Source organism: Hypanus sabinus, chromosome 21 (assembly GCF_030144855.1).
Source record: "Hypanus sabinus isolate sHypSab1 chromosome 21, sHypSab1.hap1, whole genome shotgun sequence".
Classification (NCBI taxonomy): Eukaryota; Metazoa; Chordata; class Chondrichthyes; order Myliobatiformes; family Dasyatidae; genus Hypanus; species Hypanus sabinus.
Window position 1 is genome coordinate 68192276 of NC_082726.1, and position 19881 is coordinate 68212156.

Consider the following 19881-nt stretch of genomic DNA (forward strand, 5'->3'; position numbering starts at 1 on the left):
GCATCCAGAGAATTGGCCTCCACCGTCTTCCGAGGCAGTGCATTCCACACCTCCACAACTCTCTGGGAGAAGAAGCTCTTCCCCAACTCTGTTTTAAATAACTGACCTCTTATTCTCAATCCATGCCCTCTGGTACTGGACTCTCCCAACATCTGGAACATATTTCCTGCCTCAATCCTATCAAATCCTTTAATTATCTTAAACGTTTCAATCAGATCCCCTCTCAATCTCCTCAATTCCAGCGCGTACAAGCCCAATCTCTCCAATCTCTCTGCGTAAGACAGCTCTGCCATCCCAGGAATCAACCTAGTGAATCTACGCTGCACTTCCTCAATTGCCAGAATGTCCTTCCTTAAACCTGGAGACCAAAACTGTACACAATATTCCAGGTGTGGTCTCACCAGGGCCCTGTACAAATGCAAAAGAACATCCTTGCTCTTGTATTCAATTCCCCTTGTAACAAAGGCCAACATTCCATTTGCCCTCTTCACTGCCTGTTGCACTTGCTCATTCACCTTCATTGACTGGTGAACTAGGACTCCTAGGTCTCTTTGTATTTCTCCCTTACCTAACTCGACACCGTTCAGACAATACTCTGCCCTCTTGTTCCAGCTTCCAAAGTGGATAACTTCACATTTATTCACATTGAATGACATCTGCCAAGTATCTGCCCACTCACTCAGCCTATCCAAGTCTCCCTGTATTCTCCTAACGTCCTCTTCGCATGTCACACTGCCACCCAGTTTAGTATCGTCAGCAAACTTGCTGATATAGTTTTCAATGCCCTCATCTAAATCATTGACATAAATCGTAAAGAGCTGTGGTCCCAATACAGAGCCCTGTGGTACCCCACTAGTCACCTCCAGCCAGTCTGAGAAACACCCATTCACTGCTACCCTTTGCTTTCTATCTGCCAACCAGTTTTCTATCCATGTTGAAACCCTGCCCCCAATGCCATGAGCTCTGATTTTACTCACCAACTGTTCTTGTACTACACATTCAATAAGCACCTGGAGCAATTGACCATAAAAGATAATGTTAAAATTATCTCCAGACTTGCATAATTATAGAAAAATACCATAAAGATTAGATTAGATTATGAGGACACTCAGTCCTCGTTTATTGTCATTTAGTAATGCATGCATTAAGAAATGATACAATGTTCCTCCAGCATGATATCACAAAAACACAAGACAGACCAGGACGAACTTACAAAAACCACATAATTATAACATATAGTTACAACAGTGCAAAGCAATGCCGTAATTTGATAAGGGCAGACCATGGACATGGTAAAAAAAAGTCTCAAAGTCCTCTCATCTCACGTAGACGGTAGAAGGAAGAAAAACTCTCCCTGCCATGAACCTCCAGCGCCGTAAAGCTTCCCGATGCAGCATCCGACCACAGCCAACTCAGAGTCCGTCCGAAAAACTTCCAGCCTCCGACCAGCCCTCTGACACTGAGCACCAATCTGCCGAGCGCTTCGACCCTGGCCCTGGCCGCCAAGCAACAGGCAAAGCCGAGGATTTGGGGCCTTCCTCTCCAGAGATTTTTCGATTGCACACTAGCAGAAAGACAAAGACCTCTACCAGTTAGCAAATCTTTGTGCTTCTGCACAATCAGAAGCAAAATGTCATCATCCTGCTGAAAACGGGAATCAAATTTTTCCATTGTGTATTGTACTCTAAACTTGTGCACTTGAGAAAGCAAAATGAGAAATCCTGTAGATGCTGGAATTCCAAAGCAACACAAACAAAATGCTGGAGGAGCTTAGCAGGTCAGACAGCATCCATGAAAAAGAGTAAACAGTCAACATTTCAGGATGAGATCCTTCTTCAGGGCTGGAAAGGAAGGGGGGAAAAGCTCCAGAATAAAAAAGTTGCTTGGGGGAGAGGTCATGTCATCAGGTTGGAAGCTACCCAGATGGAATATAAAGTGTTGCTCCTCCACCCTGAGAGTAGCCTCATTGTGGCACATGGGGAGGCCATGAACTGCCAAGGGAATTGAATTAAGACACTCAGCCACCAGGAAATTCCCCTTTTGGCAGATGGAGCAGAGGTGCGCGATAAAGCTGTCACTCAACCTGCACCAGGTCTGACCCATGTAGAAGAGGTCCCATCAGGAAGCACTGGAAGTAATAAATGACCCCAAAAGATTTGCAGGTGAAGTGTTTAGGGTGCTGAATAGCTATAAAGGAGAAAGTGAATAGGCAACTATCCCAAAATTACTGGCTTGAATAAATTCCATCTTATTAATACTGAATGAGCTAAAATTAGTTTCCACAAGCAATGACAGTGTAAATACCTGTGCATGCCATCATATCCAGAATTCAGTGAAGCGTCCTTGGAAATGAAAGGCCTCTAATGGAAGTATATCAAAATAGAATGGATTTATTTCCCAATGACATTTTAAATGGTTTGTTTTATGAACAAAAAAAAAGTGATGGAATTCATTGGCTGATAATTTCTGAAAACACAAAGTCTCCTGGAGGCCAAAACGATACCATTTGACTAACAGGGATCATTCCAAATTCATATCTTGACGTCTTTATTACAGAACTGAGTTCTGCAGTTTTGTGACTATTCGATTCAAAACTCGTATTACTTCTTTTTCCTTGGGTTCTTAAAGCCACGGATTGATCCATGTCCAAAACAAATTGTAGCAGGCACCCTGTAAGAAAATGCAAAAGAGTAATGAGGCAGAGATGAGACACACCAAGCTTCACCTCAAGTCTTTGCTGGGTTGGCAATCACAAAGTAGTGGTGATGAGTGGCCTTGTGTGAAATATGGAGCCAGTGTCAGCAAAAAGGAACCAACACTTTAGACTAGGGCTTCCCAACCTGTGGTCTATGGACCCTCTGCTTAATGGCATTGGTCCATGGCATAACAATGGTTGGGAACCCCTGCTTTAGACTGAGCTATAATTCTTCCCAAAGATGTGAATTTTTGGAATTTTCCTACGAAAGCAGTTGAAGGTAAGTCACTGACATGGACATAGATTTTTAAACTACAAAGGAACTAAGGATTTACAGGAATCACACAGGAAGGTGGAGTTGACGAATAGCTGAGCAGTTCCAAGAACCACATGACCTATTACTTGCTCTCATACAACAGTGGTTGCATATTTTGGATGAGGTGTTATATTCAAACATTTCTGCCCTCTTTAGTGGACACACAGTTCTGAAGTTGAGTAGGGATGTTATCTCCAGCATTGTGGGCAATATTATCCATAATTAACATCACTAAGAAAGGCTGTTCACCATCTCTTCACTGTTGGTAGGTTGTTATTACTTGCAAATTGGTTGTGTTTCATACACTACAGGATGACCTAGCTTCAAAAAGCACTGCAGTGGTTCCAAAGTCCTAAATCAAGAAGCCTGCTACAGTTTCTTAAAATTTTCATGCAGCTCAAAGGTGGAAAAATTGGTTGTATAGAAAATTAAAAAGTCAGTTACAGCATTTTGAATTTTCCTTACATGAAATGTAATGCACAGTAAACTAATTCTTCACCCGAGAACAGGGAACTTACAGTACGTCAAAGTCACACAAGCAGTTTCACTTGCAATGAAAGAGCCTGGCTTACAATTAGAAATGGATGAAATTTCAGAAGCAAATGGAAGATGAATCCTCTTGAATTATTTTTAGTGTATCTGCCATTACAGTAGGGAAATTACTGAAGGACACTGCTTTATACCACCAGTCCTAAATGGAAGAAAATTATTCAAAACGTCATCTTACTTTCATTCTTACATATCACATGCACGTAGAATCGACATCTAAACACGTGTTAATATAACCATATAACAATTACAGCATGGAAACAGGCCATCTCGGCCCTTCTAGTCCATGCCGAACGCTTACTCTCACCTACCTGCACTCAGCCCATAACCCTCCATTCCTTTTCTATCCATATACCGATCCAATTTTTTTTAAAATGACAAAATAGAACCGGCCTCTACCTCTTCTACTGGAAGCTCATTCCACACAGCTACCATTCTCTGAGTAAAGAAGTTCCCCCTCGTGTTACCCCTAAATTTTTGTCCCTTAACTCTCAACTCATGTCTTCTTGTTTGAATCTCCCCTACTCTCAATGGAAAAAGCCTATCCACATCAACTCTATCTATCCCCCTCATAATTTTAAATACCTCTATCAAGCCCCCCATCAACCTTCTATGCTCCAAAGAATAAAGACCTAACTTGTTCAACCTTACTCTGTAACTTGGGTGCTGAAACCCAGGTAACATTCTAGTAAATCTCCTCTGTACTCTATTTTGTTGACATCTTTCCTATAATTCGGTGACCAGAACTGTACAAAATACTCCAAATTTGGCCTCACCAATGCCTTGTACAATTTTAATGTTTACCTTTCAGATTGGCATTTTACACTATTTTGAGTTCTGTTTCATGATGGCTTCCACTTGTTTCCACCCACTAATATGTTAGCATTGTTAGATTTTTCATTATTAATTTTTAAAGGTATTATAAAATGGTATTGTAGCGGTGTGCTACAAGCAGCGCTAGAATTACAACACGGAGTCGGTAACTGCAGTCGAAGGAAAAACTTTATTCGAAAACTTCAGCCTCACTTTTAAGCCTCTGTCAACCGGCCCCCCATGGCGAAGAGGCTCCAAAGCCCTGTGCTCGCAAACCCCCGTAGGCTATCTAATTGTGAGTCGGTTCGGATACGCTAGGAAATGAGGCGCTACATAACCCCCCCCCAGAACCGGCGATACACCCCCCAATGTCCACAGCCTGGGCCAGAACCTGCTTGGGAGGTCGGCCTCTGCGCCGAGGCGCCGGAAACTCGGCCGGTTGCGCCAGGTCCACATGGGCCGGCTTGAGGCGGTCCACCGTGAAAACCTCCTCCTTCCCCCCAACGTCCAGCACGAACGTGGACCCGTTGTTCCGGAGCACCGTAAACGGCCCCTCGTATGGCCGCTGCAGCGGCGGCCGATGCCCGCCCCTTCGTACAAACACAAACTTACAGTTCCGTAGGTCTTTGGGTACGCAGGTCGGGTGCCGCCCATGCTGTGACGTGGGTATGGGGGCCAGGTTACCGAGCTTCTCGCGAAGTCTGCCCAGGACTGCAGCGGGTTCTTCCTCTTGCCCCCTCGGGGCTGGTAGGAACTCCCCGGGGACGGCCAGGGGCGCGCCGTATACCAACTCGGCCGACGAGGCGTGCAGGTCGTCCTTGGGCGCTGTGCGGATGCCGAGAAGGACCCAGGGAAGCTCGTCCGCCCAGTTGGCTCCTCGCAGGCGGGCCATGAGGGCCGACTTCAGGTGACGGTGGAAACGCTCCACTAGCCCGTTCGACTGTGGGTGGTAGGCAGTGGTGTGGTGCAGCTGAGTCCCCAAAAGGCTGGCCATAGCTGACCACAGGCTGGAGGTGAACTGGGCGCCTCTGTCGGAGGTAATGTGGGCTGGTACACCAAAGCGGGATATCCAGGTGGCGAGCAGGGCTCGGGCGCAAGATTCGGAGGTGGTGTCGGTGAGCGGGACCGCCTCTGGCCATCTTGTGAACCGGTCCACGATAGTCAGGAGGTAACGCGCTCCGCGCGACACTGGCAGGGGGCCCACGATATCCACATGAATGTGGTCGAAACGCCGGTGGGCGGGATGGAACTGCTGCGGTGGGGCTTTGGTGTGCCGCTGAACCTTGGCCGTCTGGCAGTGCATGCACGTTCTGGCCCATTCACTGACCTGTTTGCGGAGACCGTGCCAAACGAACCTGCTGGAAACCAGCCGGACAGTTGTCCGGATGGAGGGATGCGCCAAGTTATGAATGGAGTCGAAAACACGTCGCCGCCAGGCTGCGGGGACGACCGGACGGGGCCGGCCGGTGGCGACGTCACAGAGTAGGGTCCTCTCACCTGGGCCCACGGGGAAGTCCTGGAGCTGCAAACCAGAGACTGCAGTCCTGTAACTCGGAATCTCCTCATCTACCTGCTGTGCCTCTGCCAGTGCCTCAAAGTCTACCCCTTGGGAAAGGGCATGAACGGTAGGGCGAGAGAGCGCATCCGCCACGACATTGTCCTTACCCGAGACGTGCCGGACATCCGTTGTGTATTCAGAGATGTAGGACAGGTGGCGTTGCTGGCGGGATGACCAGGGGTCGGATGCTTTCGTAAACGCAAAGGTAAGCGGTTTGTGGTCCGTGAACGCGGTGAAGGGCCGGCCTTCTAGGAAGTAACTGAAATGCCGGATTGCCAGGTAGAGTGCCAACAGTTCCCGGTCAAAAGCACTGTACTTGAGCTCGGGTGGCCGCAGGTGTTTGCTGAAAAACGCCAGGGGTTGCCAGCGACCTGCGATGAGCTGCTCCAGCACCCCACCGACTGCCGTGTTTGATGCGTCCACTGTGAGGGCGGTAGGGGTGTCCATTCTGGGATGTACTAGCATTGCGGAGTCAGCCAAAGCTTCCTTCGTTTGAACGAAAGCGGCGGCGGACTCCTCGTCCCAGGTAATGTTCTCGCTCGGACCCGACATCAGGGCGAACAGGGGGCGCATGATCCGGGCAGCTGAAGGGAGGAAGCGGCGGTAGAAATTGACCATACCTACGAATTCCTGAAGGCCTTTGATCGTGGTGGGTCGGGGGAAGTGGCGGACCGCATCTACCTTAGCGGGCAGAGGGGTTGCCCCGTCCTTAGTAATCCTGTGGCCCAGGAAGTCAATGGTATCAAGTCCGAACTGGCATTTGGCAGGGTTGATTGTAAGACCGTACTCACTCAGTCGGGCGCAGAGTTGACGGAGGTGGGACAGATGCTCCTGACGACTGCCGCTGGCTATGAGGATGTCATCCAAATAGATGAACGCGAAGTCCAGGTCCCGTCCCACCGCGTCCATTAACCGCTGGAACGTCTGTGCGGCATTCTTCAGGCCGAACGGCATGCGGAGGAACTCGAAGAGGCCAAACGGGGTGATGAGAGCCGTTTTGGGGACGTCGTCAGGATGCATCGGGATTTGATGGTACCCTCGGACAAGGTCGACCTTGGAGAAGATCCGGGCGCCGTGCAGGTTTGCCGCAAAGTCCTGAATGTGCGGCACAGGGTAGCGGTCCGGTGTGGTAGCCTCGTTCAGCCTGCGGTAGTCGCCGCACGGTCTCCAGCCCCCCGTCGCTTTGGGCACCATGTGCAGGGGGGAAGCCCAGGGGCTGTCGGACCGCCGGATGATCCCCAATTCCTCCATTCTCTGGAACTCCTCCTTCGCCAGTCGGAGCTTGTCCGGGGGAAGCCGCCGAGCACGGGCATGGAGGGGTGGTCCCTGTGTCGGGATGTGGTGCTGTACGCCGTGCCTGGGCATGGCTGCTGTGAACTGCGGTGCCAGAACCGATGGGAACTCCGCCAGGACCCTGGTGAAATCGTTGTCGGACAGCGTGATGGAGCCGAGGTGAGGGGCTGGCAACTGGGCCGCGCCCAGGGAGAACGTCTGAAAGGTCTCGGCGTGTACCAGTCTCTTCCTGGGCAGGTCAACCAGCAGGCTGTGAGCTCGCAAAAAATCCGCACCCAGAAGCGGTTGGGCTACGGCGGCCAGTGTGGAGTCCCACGTGAACTGGCTGGGGCCGAACTGTAGCTGCACCTGACGGGTGCCATAGGTCCTTACTGTGCTGCCATTCACAGCCCGCAGGGGGGGACCCGGTGCCCTGCTGCGGGTGTCGTAACTCGTCGGAGGTAAAACGCTGACCTCAGCCCCAGTATCGACCAAAAACCGGCGTCCTGACCTGCTATCCCACACATACAGGAGGCTATCCCGATGGCCAGCCGCCGTAGCCATCAGCGGCGGCTGGCCCTGGCGTTTCCCGGGAACTTGCAGGGCGGGCGGCAACGGCGGGCTTCTGCGCCCCACCGCTGGTGGTAGAAGCACCAGTGGTCATTGGGCCGGGGGTTAGTGGGCTCTGCGGCCGGGCCTGGACTGGTTTGCTGCCGGGAGCGTGGCTGGGAGATCTGTGCGATGGACGCCCCGCTCACCTTTTTGGCGTTCCACAGCAAGTCCGCCCGGGCTGCCACCTTCCGGGGGTCACTGAAATCCGCGTCGGACAGCAGCAGGCGTATGTCCTCGGGCAGCTGCTCCAGGAATGCCTGCTCAAACATGAGGCCTGTGTGTCCCTCGGCCAGAGGCAACATCTCATTCATTAAAGCCGATGGAGGTCTGTCGCCCAAGCCGTCCAGGTGCAGTAAACGGGCAGCCCGCTCGCGCCGTGAGAGTCCGAAAGTCCTGAGGAGCAGGGCTTTGAATTCCGTGTACTTGCCGTCTGCCGGGGGCGACTGTACGAACTCCACGACCTGGGCAGCTGTGTCCTGGTCGAGGGAGCCCACCACGTAGTAGTAGCGGGTGTCTTCTGAGGTGATCCGGCGAACGTGGAATTGGGCTTCGGCTTGCTGGAACCATAGGTCCGGGCGCTGTGTCCAGAAACCCGGCAGTTTCAACGAAACCGCATGAACAGAGGCGGCGTCGGTCATTTCTGGTCCAAAAATCGTTTGGACCGTCGGGGTCACCAATTGTAGCGGTGTGCTACAAGCAGCGCTAGAATTACGACACGGAGTCGGTAACTGCAGTCGAAGGAAAAACTTTATTCGAAAACTTCAGCCTCACTTTTAAGCCTCTGTCAACCGGCCCCCCATGGCGAAGAGGCTCCAAAGCCCTGTGCTCGCAAACCCCCGTAGGCTATCTAATTGTGAGTCGGTTCGGATACGCTAGGAAATGAGGCGCTACAGTATATTTAATTATGAAAAAAAGAGAAAATGAAATAAATGGGTTAATTTTATAAAGGGTTCAGAAATGAAGGGACCTTAGATTGCAGGGCATTTATAAAACTTATATTAAAAAAATACAGGCAACCAGGGAACCTCTGATTCAAAAACAGAATACTTGAAACCTGATAAGTTTTAGGCATTCTATTTTATTTCACATTGAAAATTTACATATTTTTTTAAAGTTCTGTATCCTGGCAACTTCTACCTGTCCCCACTCACCTATATTGATTAGTATCATCAGATCTTTCATTATCAAACTATTTGATAATGATGCAAGTAACACATTTCACTGTATGCTTCCAGGTACATGCAACAAATAAGACTCATCTAATGTAGAATATTTGTAATTTAACATAATTACAAGCAACATTTGTCAAGTTTCCTTGTAAAGAGATAAAATGAAGAAGCGTACAGTGAGTGCTCATAATGCTGCCATCATTCTTTGGCACCAAGTAAAAGGAGGACTGTACCTGCAAGAGATGGGAGGTCGTTGGCGCAGCATGGCAGTGCCAGATTTCTCCGGTCTAGGTGGACTCTCAGCCTCCATTGTTTCTCCTGGCTCTGGCTCCATGGACTCTACAGTTGCTTTGCAAAATGTATCATCTGCTTCTTTTTGGCATACAGTTGCTTCCACTTCCATATCATAAGGATTCCTTTCCTGATTCTTTGGATTGCTGTGCAAGGAGGAAGAACAGAACATTAGATGACATTTATATTTAAATGTTCTAAATTTTAGGATTAAAATTCTTGCAATTCCAGTAATTTAATCAGGTTTGAGTAAATAAAATTAACTCATAAAGCAGCAAAAAAAAAATTCACGGTACATCACTGGAATGGTAATAAACTACACAGGATCAGAAAAAGTGCAGAAAGTTGGAAACTCAGCCAGCTCCATCAGGGCACTCATCTCCCCAGCAACCAAGACACCTTCAAAAGGTGATGCCTCAAAAAAAAAAGGCAGCATCCATCATTAAGGACCCCCATTACCCAGGACATGCCCTCTTCTCATTGCTACCATCAAGGTGGTGGTACGGGAGCCTGAAGACACACACAATGTTTCAGAACAGCTTCTCCCCTTCCACCACTGGATCTCTGAATGGATATTAAATCCAAGAACACTTCCCCAATATTCATTTCCCTTTTCTTTTTAACCTACTTGCTTAATTTAAAAAAATACTTATTGTAATTTATAGTTTTTAATACCAGGTATTGCAATGTACTGCTGCTGGAAAACAACAAAGTTCACGATATACGCTGGTGTTATTAAACCTGATTTGGATTCATTGGATATGGGTTAGATTGCAGAAGTTTGGATAGGTACTTGGATGAGAGGGGTAGGGAGGACTATGGTCCAGGTGTAGGTAGATGGGAGTAGGAAATAAGGCCAGGCTGGCACTGACTAGATGGGCCGAAGGGCCTGATTCTGTGCAATAGTGCCTTATGACTCTATAACAATGGGATCAATTGTATAGTTCCACCAAATTTCTGTGACAGACCCAATGGTTCAAAAACATCCTCTCTGCTGTATCAATCTAACATATCTAATTAAGTACCTGTGTACTGTTTCAAATTCCCAAGTACCCATTACTCCAATATGGATATGGTCCAGGTGCAGGTCAGTGGGACTAGGCAGAGAAATGGTTCAGCACAGCCAAGTAGGGCCAAAAGGCCCGTTTCTGTGCTGTAATGTTCTGTGAAGAGTCATACCACAAGGTTATCAGGAAGTGATGGGTATTCCAAGGTAATACAATGCAAGGTGACTTTTGAGGAGCATGACCCTAGTGGTTATATTATCTCATCTCAAGAGTCTCATACAAAACATAGCAGGAAGTTTCCTCACCGTTTAAGCTTCTTTGGTTTGTCAAATCTAAAGTCAGATGGATAACCATGAACTTTGATCAAATGGTTTTTGCGGTCACTGGAGGTCTTGAATTTCTCTGTACAGCTCTCTATCAAACACTGATACTAAAAGACAAAAAAAGTGTTTGGGTTGTGAAATTTTGGATACTGGCAATAATGAGACTAGACAGAAATACTCTTGAAACAAAGCAGGCAGCGTGGTGATAAATACCAACTGACGACAACTGGGAAGTGCTTGTTCATCTTCACAGGGCTCCCAAACCTTATGAAAAGATCTGGCAGGGAGGATAATTTTTATGAGAAACATCAATGTTTTCATCAATCTTTATGAACATGCAATATTTGGATTGTACTGGGTTAGTACAAGAATAGGTGCTAATGATAAATTTTAAAGGCTTAAGGGCATCTATCCCAACCAATGTGACAATCACATTGGAAAACAGGCCTATGTCAAAGTTTCAGGTGGTTTGCCAGTTGGCTATAGACTATAGCCATCAACAGACACATTCCACACATCCCAACAGGCAAAGTCAGTGAGCATCCTCTATAGATTGTAAGTTAGTTCCTTCCTGCTATATTGATTGATTGTTCCTAAATGACTCCAAATTTAAAAAAATGTTCCGAGATATTGAAGGAGCTGCTCAATCTCTGCTCCTGGCTACAGTGCATGAATCTATTTTCATTCCCTCAAGACACACACAGCCTTCTGTTCTATAGGTGACTATAAGTACAATCTCTAAGGGTGGGAAAGATACACAGCTGTGGGTGCTTGATTCCCCAATGTCTGCATGACCATATGGTTTCATAAGCATTAACATGCATTTATTCAAGTCAAGTTTATTGTCATTTATCTATACAAGACCATAAGATAGAAGAGCAGAATTAGGCCATTTGACCCATTGAATCTGCTCCACTTGTCAGCCACAGTTGTACTATTTTGCCATTTGAGCATTTCTTCCAATCCTATGCCACATTTTTCTACTGATTTGATGCCATTCTTTACCAGCAAAGCTATGCACCCCTCTGCCTACCTTTGTATCCCTCCAATATAATGTGTAACCTTATTCATTACAACAAAATCATACCTGACAATCTGTAATGGTGCAATAAGATCCACCACCTTATTTTTTATACTCCATGATTGTGATACAACACTTTGAGTACTGTATCTGCTACCCTTTCTGATCCTGCATATCTAATGCACTGATACTTATCCTGTTGGCTGCAATTTTGTCCTATCATCTGCCTGCCCTTCCTGACAGTCTAACCGCACACTATCTTTGCTTTTTTACCATCCATCTTAACCAGTGGACCTTCACTCCAGTTCCCACCCCCCGCTAAATCATGGCTATAACAAAGAGGTGCTAGAAAGTCTGTGAACCCTTTAGAATTTTCTCTATTCCTGCATAAATGACCTAAATAGCAATCAGATCTTCACACAAGTCCCAAAACCAGATAGAGAGAATCTAATAAAATAAAACACAAAACATTATAGTTGTTCATTGAGAAAAATGATCTGTTATTACATGTATTTGTTGGAAAAAATATGCGAAATTCTAGGATTATCAGCTCATTTAAAGGGAAAATTAGAGTCAGGTGTTTCAATCAATGGGATGACAGTCAGGTGTGAGTGTGGGAGGCCCTGCCCATTTAAAGAACATAAACCTGGCTAATCACTATCAAAGTCTGATTTTCACCATACAGGTTTTTGGAAGTGTGCCATGCCTTGATAAAAGGATACAAAACTATTTTGAAAGTGTTTGGGTTTCACTAATTCACAGTCAGGCAGATGGTGTACAAATGAAGGAAATTCAACACGATTGTTATTCTCCCTACGAGTGGTCGACCAACAAAAATCACTCCAGGAGATCATAAAGAATGCCTTTAAGGAGCTACGTGCCTCTCTTGTATTGGCTAATGCCAGTGTTCATGAGTCTACTAACAAGGTATACATGGCAGGATTGCAAGGAGAAAGCCACTAGTCTCCAAGTACTCTGCTGCCCATTTGCTGAAGACCACGTGGTTAAGCCAGAAGGCTATTGGAAGAATATTCTGTGGACAGACGAGTCCAAAATCAAACTTTTTGGCTTAAATGAGAAGCATTATGTTTGGCAAAAAGCAAACACTGCATCCCAGCACAAGAATCTCATCCCATCTGTGAAACATGGTGGTGGCAGTGTCATGGTTTGGGCCTGTTTTGCTGCCCTAGGACCAGGATGACTTGCCATTATTGATGGAATTATAAATTCTGAATTGTACCAGCAAATTCTACAGGAAAATATCAGGACATCTGTCTGTGAACTGATGCTCATGAGTAAGTGGGTCATGCAGCAAAATAACGACCCTGAAAACACAAAGTCTACCAAAAAATGGTTAAAGCAGAAGAAATTTTACATTTTGAAAGGGCTGAGTCCAGGTCCTGAACTTAATCCTATAGAAATGTTGTGGAAGAAACTAAAGCATGGAGTTCATGCAAGGAAGCCCTCAAACATCAGACCTGAAGCAGTCTAGTAAGGAGGAATGGCCTAAAATTCCTCCAAGTTGATGAGCAGAACTGATCAACGATTAGCAGAAATGTTTAAATGAAGTTATTAATGTACAAGGGGGTCACACCAGTTACTGAAAGCAAAGGTTCACATAATTATCCCAACAAATTTGTGTAATATTGGATATTTTTCTCAATAAATAAATGAAAAGTAATGTTTTTTGTGTAATCTGTTTAATTGGATTCTCTTTATCTAGTTTTAATACTTATGTGAAGATCTGATCACATCTGAGTCATATCTATGGTTCCCCAAGGTTTTTATAGGTGGGGGTGGTAATGGGGACAAGCTCCCACTACTTATTAATGCTCCCAATGATGTGCGCCTCAAATAGCCTCTGACAACCAAGTCTAGCTCCTGGCCTTCATGTATGGCTTAGCTATTAAGCCCAGCAGAACCGTTTCTACTGAATGAAGAAAGGGCAAAGGCAGGTTACTAGTGCCTTAAATCCAGTTGCTTCAGGCAGATGGGGCTCATCAGGCATGGCTGGCAGCTCATCTAGAAGTAAAACTCTGATCTGCTGCCTTGTGGTTATACTCGGTCACGGGAAAGGCTTCGGAAGTATAATCAGAGGGAAAAAGCTGGAGCTGGAATCCCTATGGCAGTCCTACATTGAGTTCAATGCTGACTGGAACCAAACTGTATCAGTCTGTGCCGTTCCTTTGGGTTCATCAGATGCGTGGAGAGGGGAGTTTGCTATATGAGCGACAGCTCGCTCTCCATATCATACTGCCCAGGCTTGTGTATTTAGACAGATAGGATGCAACATCCATGGTCAACTATGACCAACGGAGGCCTCAGTCAGAAATGCAGAAAGAGAAAATTCTAAGGGGATCACAAACTTTCTAGCACCACTGTACCTAACCATATAATGTATATAGAAACAAGACATTGCTTCGAAGCAGGGTGTAATACACAACAGTATACATAACACACATTACACACGATAACTAATGAAGGCAAGGATAAAATGTATAGATAAATCACACAAATAACAAACTAAAGAGCATTAATATTAAATATTGCAAGGTACAGAAAAGATTAACTTCAAATACAATGCAGCAGGGAGTTCAGAAGCCTAATGGCTTTGGAGAAGAAACCGTTCTTTTTATGCATTGGAGTCTCCTGCCTGATGGTAGAAAGTCAAAGAGGATGCTGGATGGATGGGAGTGATCCTTAATATCAAAGGCCCTGTGTACACAGTTCTCCTGATAAATGTTCCCAATGGATGGTAAGGAGACTTCTATGATCCTCTAAAAACACAGAATGCTGGCAGAACTCAGCAGGCCAGACTGCATCTATGGGAGGAGGCAGTGACGACATTTCGGTCATTCTGCCAGCATTTTGTGTTTTTATTTATTTCCAGCATCTGCAGATTAACTCGTGTTGTTCTATGATCCTCTCATGTGTTCTCAGTCCTTTGTAGGGGCTTCTGGTCCGATGCTCAGCTGTTCCCCTACCAAATGGAGATGCAATTTGTCAGGATGCTCTCAATGGTGCTCCATTGAAGATGTAGGGGTGGGAGCCATGCTTGCCTTTATCGTCTTGGGAAATGGAGGCACAGGTGTGTCTTCTTGTTCAGGGAGGTGATATTAAGGGACCAGGTGAGGTCATCCATGATGTGAACTGCCAGGAACTTGGTGCAGTAAATTCTGTCTATGGAGGAGGAATGTATTCGCAGAGGGGAATAGTTGATCTGCACCTTCCTGAAGTCTGCAATGATTTCCATGTTCAGACTTGGGCTGCTTGCACCAACCACCTGCTCCACTTCCTCTCTATAGTCCGTCGTCATCGTTCTTGACAAGGCCAACTACTATTGTCTCATCCACAGAGTTGATGACACAGTTTGAGCTGAATCCTGCAACACAGTCATGCATCAGCAGTGTGAACAGCAGCAGGCTGAACACACAGCCTTGGGGAGCGCCAGTGCTCAGTGCAATGGGACGAGAGACATTGCTGCCCACACAGACTGACTGTAGCTTTACTGTTAAGTCCAGTATCCAGTTGCAGACAGAGGTGTTATGACTTAGAGAAGACAGTTTCCCCATCAGTTTCAGGGGTATGGTGTTAAATGCTGAACTGAAGTCTATAAACAGCATACGAGACCTCAAGTTCCAGGTGGAACAGGACAGAGTGGAGTGCAGAGTCTATTGCATTGTCATCGGACTGATTTGAGCGATAAGCAAACTGGAAAGGGTCCAACATAGCCAGGAGAAAGGCTTTAATGTGCTCCATGACCAGCCGCTCAAAGCATTTCATAATGGTTGTCATTAATGGCACCAGACAATAGTCATTTCAGCAGGTTACTGTTGCTTTCTTTGGCACTAGAATGATAGATGCCACCTTGAAAACTGAAGGGACTGTTCCAGAGAGATGTGGTAAGCCAAGGTTTCTGATTGCCTTCATCCAAATGTGTTTCATGACTGTAACATCTTCAGTACATTTCTCTACATAGCTGGTCACAGAATCACTTACTCCTCATGCAGCAGCCTCCCTTAACATACTCTATTTTGTATTATCAAACCAGTCCTGCAGTGCAGAGATTGTACCTTCAGGCCAGGTTTTCACCACTTTTAGAACTGTTTACCCTGTTTGTATGCTGGAATTAACATTCCAGATAAGCAATCTGAGAATCCCAACGTGGGTCAAGGGAATGCTTAATGTGCACTGGTATGTTAGTAGACCAGATCTAGTGTATTTTCACCGCTGGTAGCAAAATCAACATACTAGTGGTATTTAGGCAGGACTGCTTTTAGGTTCGCTCGTTTAAAATCTCCTGTGATAATGAAGATACCATCAGGGAGTTGATTTGAAAGTCAGTGATGGCGCTGTAGAGCTCACACAGTGCCTCATTGGGATTAGCAGTGGGGGCCACATAGACAGCTACCAATACAACTGTAATGAACTCTGTTGGTGTATATAATGGTCTGCATTTCACAAAAACGAACTCAATCATTGGTGAACAGTGGGATGCCGCTGCTAAAGCATGTGCACACCGGTTCTTATTTATGTAATTAGATACCACTGCCGCAGGTCTTCCCCGAGATCGCTGGATTCCTGTCAGCCTAAAACACACTGAAACCCGTCAGCTGGATGGCTGCTCATGGAATGAGTGCACAGATGTTTTTCCTTCGCTGGTTCAGTCTCAGGTGCAGGCAGTCCAGTTTATTTTCAAGTGAACGCATGTTTGTCAATAAGAACAAGGGGAGAGCCGGCCTGAAGGACTTTGAACTAAGTCATTCCTGGATTCCAGTGCATTTTCCCCTTTTTTGTTTCCTTGCATACCTCTTCCTATGGCATTGCTCAAAGAGATCTGTAGCAGTCCGTGGCATGCACAATAAGCAAAAGCAGGGAAGCTCCTCTGCAGTCCAACAGGTCATTAGCGAGGTGGAACTGCTATGCACAGTATATTTAATAGGCAGCAGCTTTTTCCAATCATAACAAAGATGTACAGGACATGAACAAACTATTACACCCGGAGACAGCGGTTGCTGCATCTGAACGTGCCACTATATTGGTTATAACATGTTTATAGCATGACTTAGAACACACATTTGCCTTAATTTACTCCAAATCTCTGTATGGTGTTGGAGCTGCATGGGAATGAGCTAGCAATTTTCCCTAAATCACACAAACATACACCAATCCATCATAAGCAGAGAGAAACTAAGGAACTTTACAGGCTCCATTTCTAATAAGTTTGATCAGTGGATGTAGCCATAGCTGACATTTATTGTCCATCTACAACTCCCCAAATCAACTACAGTAGGGGGCCAAGGCATCTGAAGGCAAGGATAAAAAGCTCTGTTGGGATTTATATACAGCTCTCAAACAGTGGCCAGGATATGGGATATAAATTTCAATGGGAAATAGAAAAGACTTGTAATATGGGCAATGTTATTATAGTCATGGAGAAATTTAGAGCAGAGATGAGGAGGAATGTCCTTAGCCAGAGGGTGGTGAATCTGTGGAATTCATTGTCGTAGATGGCTGTGGAGGCCAAGTCATCGGGTATATTTAAAATGGAGGTTGATAGGTTCTATTTAGTCAGGGCATCAATTGCTACAGGGATAAGGCAAGAGAATGGCATTGAGAAGGATAATTAATTTGCCATGATGGAATGGTGGAGCAGGCTTGATGGACTGAGAGGACCAATTCTGCTACGACATCTTATGATGTTATAAAGGCCAGAGCAGACAATCTTGGCATATGTCCTGTTGGCTAAAGGATAATGATGATGAAGATGGTTTCTAATGGCAATTCAGTGACTTTGGGGCACCCCTAAAGGGACCAGCTTCTTTCATTTCTGATTCATTAATTACTTGAATTTAAACTGCCTAGTTGTTATGGAGAGATTTGAACACGTATCCCAGGATGTGAGTACAGTAACAGAGCCACTCATACCCAAACCCAACTCACTGCTTGCGTACCCCACCCCAACTTACCATGTTGTGTTTTGCTGCCAAAATTTGGAAGAGTGAATCGTGCCACTCCAAGATATGAACATCAAGCAGGTGGCTAGATGGAAAAGAACGCTTGCAGGAGCAGCAGACGTTGCGGTGCAAGGTGTTATAATGGTGTTCATAGCTTTCTAGAGTATCAAACAGTTGACTGCACCCTGTTATGTGGCAGCAAAATTCAGAGACCCTAAATTGAACAAACACAAGTTAGAGTTTTGGGAAATAAAGAGAGGGGAATTTCAAACACTTTTCATCCAGTATAGAAAAAGCTTTCATTCTCACTTGGGTCTTTCCATTTCTCCCACACTCGATGTGGCATTTTGCAGGTACAGATGTCGGAGAATATCACCATCCTAAAGCAAAATAAGAAAACAGGAAATTTGGTTTGCTAATTGCACATTATAAAAAAATCAAGTCAATTGGTTCTGCAAAAATCTTTACCTTTCATTGATGAGAGAGGCTTATCATGGAGAATGTCCAATGGCCAGATTTGTCTATATTGCCAGTAATTCTAAATAACAAGTAAATACTGGGCTCAGGAAGCCATTAGAGAACAAAACTGTGTAAGACTAGGATGCTCGTGTTTGATGCATCTGCAGTCTCCATCAAAACTGATTACTTTACTTGTGTTTCTGATGAGGCTAGCTACCAGCAGGCCTGTCTGCTGATAGTGTTCCTCAATGTCACAAAATTTATCTAGTTGTCTTTAGAGGCAACTCAGAAACAGGTCCTTTGGCCCAACTTGTCTTTGCCAGCCCAGTTACCTAACTGGGCCAGCGCCATCTGCCTGCATTTGGACTCTATTCCTCTAAACTTGTATCCACAGTGAACTATCCAGGTGACATGAAAAGTAGGAAGAGCTCAGCTAGTCAAGCAGTATCTGTGGCAAGAGAAAACAGTCAACGTTTCAAGTCAATGACCCTTTGAGAACTCTCGACTTGGATGCTGCAGGTAATATTGATATTTATTGTCCACCTCTTGCTAAAAGATAATTTAAAATATCAGTTATTTCTGATGTTAATTGGTCTGAAAATCAAAATATCAATAGCCTATTAGACATCAGGGTTGACCTGCACATCTTGGTGGTTACCTGGAATGCACTATCAAGGGTGATGGAAGCCTATACGACAGAGGCATTTAAAACTCTTACACAGGCATGCAAGTATACAAGAGGGTGGAGGAATATAGAAATCATACAGATAGAAGGGAGTACTTTAATCAACAGTCATTAACTTAATTAGTTCAGCACATCATGGGTCAAAGGGCCTATTCCTGGGATTTATTAGTCTATGTTCTACTAATGGTCAGAATCAGATTTATTATCACTGGCATGTGACGTGAAATTTGTTAACTTAGAAACAGCAGATCAATATAATACAAAATATAGAAGGAAAAAAGAAATAAGTAAATCCATTACAGTATATGTATATTGAATAGATTTTAAATCATGTAAAAACAGAAATATATATTAAAGAAGTGAGATAGTGTTGATGGGTTCAAAGCTCATTTAGGAGTCAGATGGCAAAGGGGAAGAAGCTGTTCCTGAATCGCAGAGTGTGTGCATTCAGGCTCACATTCACATCTCATCTGTCCCCATCTCTTTATGAGCTTTTGTGCAACACCACCAGGTTCAGGAACCACATCCATCAGGTTTTTCGAACCCATCTACACAACCTACCTCAGCAAAGGCATTGCAGAACACCTCTTGCACTAAGATGGGCTCATCTCTGTTTATGCTTTCTTCAGCAGTATAAAGCTTAATTTTGCACCGTCATTCTTTACCCCACCAGTACTATTTATGTTTTGTGTGCAGTCTCTTCCTGTGCGATGCTATTACAGCAGTTTCCGTGAGATTTTTTCGTTGCCTTTTTGAGTCAATGAACTGCAGTTCCATTCACTCGGACACATTGGTGTTCTCTCCCTCCCCTGTCCTGTAACCCCCCACCCACCGTCTCTCCTCTCCCGAAGCTCTAACCGCTCTGCTCTCCACACAGACCCCAGGCCTGGATTGGGTGACGGCCGTCCGCCAGGAGCCAGTCCAGGGCTCAACACCAACCCTTTGGGCCGGAGCAGAAGAGACCCACCTCGAAAAACCGGTCATCGCGCGGCAAAAAGCCGGTCCTAGAGGCGAAGGTAAACGGAGAGCCGCCATCGCCCACGCTCACCATCCACAGCCGGTCCGGCGCCCCAACAAACGACCACCGACCAATCAGCGGCCAGGTGGGGCGCACGCTCAGGAAACCCCGAGCCGGCTGACCAATCAGCGGCCAG

General features: G+C 45.8%; 1 protein-coding gene across 2 annotated transcripts; it reads right to left on the reverse strand.

Moving 5' to 3' along the window:
* Positions 1-1086: 1086 nt before the first annotated feature.
* On the reverse strand, positions 1087-19823 carry znf511 (zinc finger protein 511). 2 transcript variants are annotated; one of them, XR_009507325.1, is made up of 7 exons: positions 19695-19823; positions 17893-17963; positions 17596-17797; positions 10588-10712; positions 9218-9421; positions 2305-2670; positions 1087-1564 (listed from the first exon to the last, which is right to left on the reverse strand). XR_009507325.1 is itself a non-coding variant. In XM_059946815.1 (6 exons), the coding sequence occupies exons 1-6, from the start codon at positions 19776-19778 to the stop codon at positions 2601-2603; spliced, it is 756 nt and encodes a 251-aa protein (XP_059802798.1). In that variant the 5' UTR covers positions 19779-19823; the 3' UTR covers positions 1087-2600. The 2 variants fall into 2 exon arrangements, 1 of the variants encoding a protein (XP_059802798.1); XM_059946815.1 differs by having other exon boundaries at positions 1087-2670.
* Positions 19824-19881: the final 58 nt, after the last annotated feature.